Here is a 6,825-nt window from a genome sequence, read left to right as displayed (position 1 = left end):
AAGACTGCAAACGAAAGAGACGCGAGTGGGTGCCGACTTCGTGCAGCCGCCGTCAGAGGTGAGGGGAGGACTGCAAACGAAAGAGACGCGAGTAGGCGCCGTCTTCGTGCAGCCGCCGTCGGAGGTGAGTGGAGGATGGCAAATGAAAGAGACGCGAGTAGGAGCCGTCTTCGTGCAGCCGCCGTCAGAGGTGAGGGGAGGACTGTAAACGAAAGAGACGCGAGTGGGCGTCGTCTTCGTATAGCTGCCATTGGTGGCGTGGGGAGGACTGCATACAGAGGTGCCAAACTCGTCGAGATCCTTGTGGTAGGCGGGAGTGTTATCGTTTTGGGGCTCATCGGAGTCAGAGGGTTCCCTGGATTCATCGGTGAAGACGGACTTGAAGAAATCCATTGAAGGAGAAGAGTTCGCTGGAGAAAACGACAATAAGTTGATGAAACGACAATTTTGAGATGAAACGACACAATTTGAAAGGGGGCCTGAGGAGGAGTTTAATATATTATTATTTTAAATAATATTACGTGTTTTTTAAAATGAAACACCAAACCCCGTTTTAATTTTTTTTAGACTAAAAATAATTTTTGAATAAAACTTCTAAACACATTTTTAGAAATGATTCCTGCCTGAAAATGAAAACGTTTTCGTTTTCATTTTCATACAGAAAATAAAATCATTTTAAAACGAGTTTCAAACGCGTCCACAATGTTTAAATAACATAGAGTATTAAAATGAGATTTTCCGTATAACTTTTTAAACATATTTTGAAAGTAAAATTAAGTATTTATCATAAATAAAAAGTACAACTAAATGTTATCTTTGTTTTAATAAAGTAAATGTTATCCTTTTATCAAAAAATATACAATTGTTTTCACTTTTTTATTTTTTAACATTCCTCCAAAGCATAATCATAAAACAAGGGGAACAACCTGTGAGCGCGTGGGAAATAATGGGAAGGAAAAAAGTGGTTCCGTCACACTTGAACGTGGATCCCGCTTTTATTAAAAAAAAATGTTGCAATTGCTTGGCATTCACATGTGGTGTTTTGGAAGTGATGCGGAGCCGTATAGCTCTTTTCATGTTATTTTAACGCTTTAAAAACTCAAATAACGAGACTTTGAATGTTGATAAGCTTTTATTATTCTCTTCTAGGAGATTAGATTTTTTTTTCCCCATGATTTTCCTCCACCAAATCAGGGCCATACGCATTAAATTTGAGTAGAAATTAGATTAGCAGTCAAGGTTGGAATGCTTTGTTCTTGGTTTCATGAGCCCATCGTAGTTGTCAATACAGTAGTAATTAAAGGGGCTAACTCATTAATATTAGATTGATGATTGATCGAAAAACCACGACGTTGGGTAGGCAAGACTTATAATTATAGTAAATATATGCCATTTATTGTGTTTCAATGCTTAGATATAAAGTGATTAAAATTGTTAGATTGAAGGATAATAATCACATTAGTACCATGTATTACTCGGAAAAATCAATTTTGTTTTATGTGTTCTTCGTAATATTATAAAGATACTGTGAAGTTTTTAAAATGTCACTTTGATACTTAGGTCTTTTTTTAAGACATAAAATCAATACAATGATCAAGTTATGTCGTTACTAATAAACCTTTTTGTTGTAGTGATATATAAAATTTAGAGAATCAACATACAATATATAATACATATCATTTATATTTCGCAACTCTCTAATAACTTCAACACCTGATATGTACTTTGCACATACGAACACAATATGAGCAAGAAAATAAAGGAATTATAACAACCAAAGAGACGAAAAGAGTAATACCAGTGCTTAACGGCCTAAGAAAATTGACGAATAAGTTATGGTGGGCTCACTAGTAGATAAAGGAACTTGTATTGTAGCGTTCTCAGGTGCATGATAGTTGGGAACAGGCATGTTTTTGGGAAGATCGGGCAATGGCGCTTCAAAACTAAGGACTTGTATGACTTCCTTTATGGACGGTCTTAGATTATGGTCCGGATGAACGCACCACAATCCAACGGTCAGCAAACACTCCAACTGTTTCACGTCAAATTCCATGCATAACCTCTCATCAACCACATCAAGAAGCCTTCCACTTCCGTAAAAGGCCCAAACCCAAGAAACAAGAGAAACCCTATCCTCCTCTTCCGAATTGCGTTCAATGGATTTTCTCCCACATGCTATTTCTAACGCCACCACCCCACAGCTGTACACGTCCGACGCCTTGCTCGCCTTGCTCGTGTTTATGTACTCCGGTGCCATGTAGCCCCATGTTCCGGCCAACCCCGTTGTCCGGGGACCAGTGGCTTCGTCCACTAGCCTTGCTAAGCCGAAATCCCCAAGCTTGGCGTTGAAATTTGAATCCAACATTATGTTGCTCGATTTGATATCCCTATGAAGGACACATTGTTCTGATTCTTCATGCAAGTAGAGAAGTGCAGAGGCAAGTCCAAGAACAATTTTCTGCCTCACTTCCCACGAAAGAATGCTTCTATTTCTTCCAAACAAGTGAGAATCAAGGCTACCATTTGGGAGCAACTCGTAGACAAGAAGGAACTCTTTGCTGATCTCATGACACCAACCAATTAGTTGCACTAGATTTCTGTGTCTGAGTCTACTAATTATTTTAACCTCGCACATGTACTCTTTTCTTCCTTGTTTGGATCGCATAGAACCTCTTTTAACTGCCACGGTTAGATTCAAGTAACTCAAGTAGCCTTTGTAAACTTCCCCAAATCCTCCTTCACCGAGTTTACCTTCTTCAGCAAACTTGTTTGTGGCCTTAACCAATTCTTTATAAGAGAACTTCTTAGGCCCCATATCATGCTCAAATTCACGATCCATATTCGACGCGTCGAATCTTGTTCTCTTCTTACAATAACGAAAGGCACACAACAACGCAACACCAAGAAATATTAGAAAAGACCCACCAATTACACATGCCACCAGGAGCACTCGATCCACTCCACCACCATCTTTCGGAAGATCTTGCGCGATTAATGAAAAGTTTGTCGAGCTAAACTCCCAAGAAAGGATGTCGTGTGTCGCCGTACTAGCACCAGTGGCTGCGGAGAAACCGAAATTTACGTGTTCAGGCAGAACTTGCGATAGATCAATTTGATGAGAAAGCTCGTAAGTTTCATACTCACGGTAAGAAACCCTAACAGAGAGGGTTTTCGTCTGAGAAGTATACCAAATCCTCGCAAAACCTCTCGATCCGGAACTCCAATTACTTGTCAAGTTCACGGTCTTCACCGAACGGATCGAGTTTACGTCGATTGCGATATGGCTCGCGCTTGTCTCATCAAACTTACCGTTTTTGTAATTGTCGAACTCCACAGCCACAAGGCCATTCACCACTGCGGTGGAGTTGGCACAATTGGATATCAGCGCTAAACAGCCTCCCGCAGCATTCGGTGGTACTTGAGAACCGTTTTTGGCTAGAAAGAAGGCGAAGCCATCACCGTGACGAGGAGGATCATCTTTTAATGTCATGAGGAAAGAGAATGTAGTGTCGAAATCCGCCGTCGTATTTCCGGTTTGAGGGTTCCAAATCTGCATCTCTTCAGCGTATACCGCTCTGCCGGTGCTATTGGATTTGTCCGCGTTGAGCCTGAGGCGGACTCCATCTGTGGTATTGGTATTGGCATCACCGCCGAATGCGATGCCAGACCAGTTTCTGAAGTCCGTGCGGTTAAAGGAAATTGCATTTGCATGGAGAATTACTAAAGCTGGAAGAATTACTAGTCGGAGGCAAAAATAAGGCCGGAATAGATTGTAGCTGCTAGAATTACTAGTCGGATTGTTGATATTATAATCCATATTTTGATGATAAAGGCCGGAATTGAGGTATATATTAATATGTTGGAGAGACGTAGTTGTGGAGGACTGATCACAAAATAAGATGTCTTCATTTATGAATAATTTATATGAATCATACATTCCAAGAAATTTCAGGGAAAAAGGCACCGATATTATTTTTCTCGAAGATTAGGAAGTTGTCAAAGATGTTCTTCTCCTTTTGGAAAATTATTGGATATTCCGTGTTGTGCCGGTCAGACGAATTGGTCTTTGAGTAGAAAGTTATGGCCTCCAGGAATGCTCAAAGTCAACTGATGGGCCCTACGTATATTGGTGAGGTCCGAGTATTGGTGGGTGTGCCTTAAACGACATAGTTACTGATGGGCCCTACAAACATTAATCATTCTCAATTTTATGCTCAATAAAAGAACTATGGGGTAAATTACAGGATATGAGACTCTTACACGAGCGGGCAAATGGAGCAACTTTATAAAGGTGGTGTCTTCCATGAATTGATTACAAAGTTATCACAAACAGACCCGCAATATCACCCTCTAAAAGAAGTTTCCATGGATTATTGTCAAAATTTCTTAGCAAATCAAAATACCGACGATGGAAATCTTTGGACAATGCTCTTTTTGATAAAAAGTGAATCTTCCGCCTTCTATTCGTGATGGTACCATTAAAGCACCTGTAATCCCTTCGAGCTTCCTAAATAACAGAAAATGGGACAGTGGGTAATTGTCGTCTCATGCTACAACCTATTTATTTGATTAGTCTAAAAGCACATGATATGTAATTATACTTGGTAGTTTTTCATTTGACTAGGCTCTAATAAATCAAATATATATCCTCTGGTGGCAGCAAATTATTGTTTGGAAAAAAAATAGTAGCAGTAATCACTGCTGGCTATTGTTTACCACTTTTCTCTCTCTTCATGCATCATCAAAGAAACAAAAATAGAGTATCGTTGTCGTTTTCAAGAGCTCTTCTTATGAAAATCTTCCAAGGTAATCTATTTACATTCACTTGTATTTGACACTCGCCAAATGGAAAGAGATACAAATTCAGTGAGCTAGTGAAATAGAGAAACAAAGTATCATTTGTCGTTTAGTGATGATATTGTAATCCGTGTTTTAATGATATATAAAGCTGGAAAGAGCAATATTTGTTGGAAGTGTCGTTTGTTAACGGTAAAAGAAAATGGATCACAAATGGCCTGTAAAAAAAAATGAGAAGAGAAAATAAAATTTTGTATGACTCAACTTTAGACTGATCCAAAAAAATAATAAAAAAAAAGAAAAAAAAGGGATTAAAAAAAAATGCACGAGAGTCCAGAACATTAACGTGGAATGGAAAATAGGAGTGCAGAACGTCCAGAACGTAGAATTCTTTTATATAAAGGAAGCGAGTGCAGAGAAAAAGAGAAATTTTTTGGGGAGCTTTTCATCGAAAAACGTGTGTGCGTTTTCTTGAAGATAGTGCTGGAAGTTCAGGTCGGCGGGCTGCCTGAAGCCCGAATTTTTTTGGGCTCGGGCGGGCAGGCCCAATTCCTGCCCTCCCAAGCAAGAAATTCGGGGTCGGGCTCGGGCAGCCCGAATTTGACATGTCCACCCTTGCCCGCCGCCGTCTAACCCCCGTATACCGCCGTCCGCCGGGATTTTTTTGAATTCTTCCGACCATGCCCAAACTACCCGAATTGCCCGACCAAAAAAATGCCCGAAAATTGGGTGTGCCCGAACCCGCTGCCCAAAAACTCAAACGACTGTTTGTTTTTAATTTTGCCCGAATTTTTCCCGCCTGCCCGAATTGCCCGAACCGCCCGAGGTGCCCGAATTGCCCGAATACCCAAAAACGGCAAGTTTTTGAATTTTTACCCGAATTCTGCCCGAAAACCTGAGTCGCCCGAATTGTCCAAATACCCGAAAACGGTTAGTTTTTTGAATTTTTACACGAATTCTGCCCGAAAACCCAACCTGCCCGAGTTGCTCGGCTGCCCGAATTACCCGAAATGGCTATTTTTTTGAATTTTGCCCGAATTTTGCTCGAAAACCCGAATTGCCCAAGTTTGCCCAACTGCCCGAATTTCTAAAAATAGCCGTTTATCCCCTTTTTTAAAAAAAAAAATCAATTTTTAACCCCAAAATTTCCCTATAAATACCCCCCATCCCTCACACATTTTTCTCACTCAAACTCTCTCAATCCCTCTCAATCTCTCTCAATTTCTCTCAATCTCTCTCAATTTCTCTCAATCTCTCTCACAATTTTTCTAGAGCTCTCTCTCTATCAAATTCATCTTATTTTTTTATAATGGATCCTTTTGGTTATAGTGGTATTCCCGTTGATGCCCAACACAATGTAGAAGAAGGGCAATTTCCCACTAATGAGTTTGTTACGCAGCAATCTACTAATCCAAGCCATGGTGGATGTACTAGAGGTCGTGATCGCAATAGTGGGCGTGGAGAAGCGGCGGCGAGTACGACTGCATCTGCGTCTGCGTCGGCAAGTGTTGCAACCTCCAGGAGGAAATGCAAGCATACCTCGACAATTAGGGATCACTTCGACATAATTGACGAGGTGGATAATGAAGGTAACACTAAACATATAGCTCAGTGTAAATATTGTTTATCTAAATTACAAGATGACACTATTCACGGCACCAGTACACTTGAGACGACAATCTAGCGGACCCAAACTCCGCCAAACACAATTATCTTTTGATCGCGCAACCGATGGTCTAACTACTTGGAAACACAATCCGCAAGAAGATCGTATGGAAGTTGCGCGAATGATAGCTGCTTTAGATCAACCACTTAGTTTTGTAGAGCATCCTAATTGGCAACGATATATTAAGGTTGTACACAATCCTAATGCACAGTTCATTTCAAAAACTATTCTTAGGAAAGATTTATTGAAATTATTTAAAAAAGAAAAAGATGCATTAATAAACCTTTTACACTCGACTAGCGGGTGCGTTGCGTTAACGGCAGATATTTGGTCTGCCGTTGCCAATAAAGATTATTTAGCTG

At 40.3% G+C, this 6,825-nt stretch overlaps 2 protein-coding genes across 2 annotated transcripts in view; both read right to left on the bottom strand.

The window, feature by feature from the left end:
• Positions 1 to 393, bottom strand: part of LOC112092353 (L-type lectin-domain containing receptor kinase IX.1-like) — a 9,722-nt gene extending 9,329 nt beyond the window's left edge. The window contains exon 1 of the mRNA XM_024168327.1: positions 13 to 393. Within this exon, the coding sequence (XP_024024095.1) occupies positions 13 to 393 (381 nt within the window). The remainder of the gene's footprint in view (positions 1 to 12) is intronic.
• A 1,243-nt stretch (positions 394 to 1,636) lies between these two features.
• On the bottom strand, positions 1,637 to 3,873 carry LOC112092345 (L-type lectin-domain containing receptor kinase IX.1-like). Its single transcript, XM_024168317.1, has one exon. It carries the CDS (start codon positions 3,815 to 3,817, stop codon positions 1,805 to 1,807), a length of 2,013 nt encoding a protein of 670 aa, XP_024024085.1. The 5' UTR covers positions 3,818 to 3,873; the 3' UTR covers positions 1,637 to 1,804.
• Between the last annotated feature and the right edge of the window lie 2,952 nt (positions 3,874 to 6,825).

This window comes from Morus notabilis, unplaced genomic scaffold (genome assembly GCF_000414095.1).
Source record: "Morus notabilis unplaced genomic scaffold, ASM41409v2 Scaffold1245, whole genome shotgun sequence".
In the NCBI taxonomy this organism is placed as follows: Eukaryota; Viridiplantae; Streptophyta; class Magnoliopsida; order Rosales; family Moraceae; genus Morus; species Morus notabilis.
This window is presented reverse-complemented; position numbering and strand designations above follow the sequence as displayed.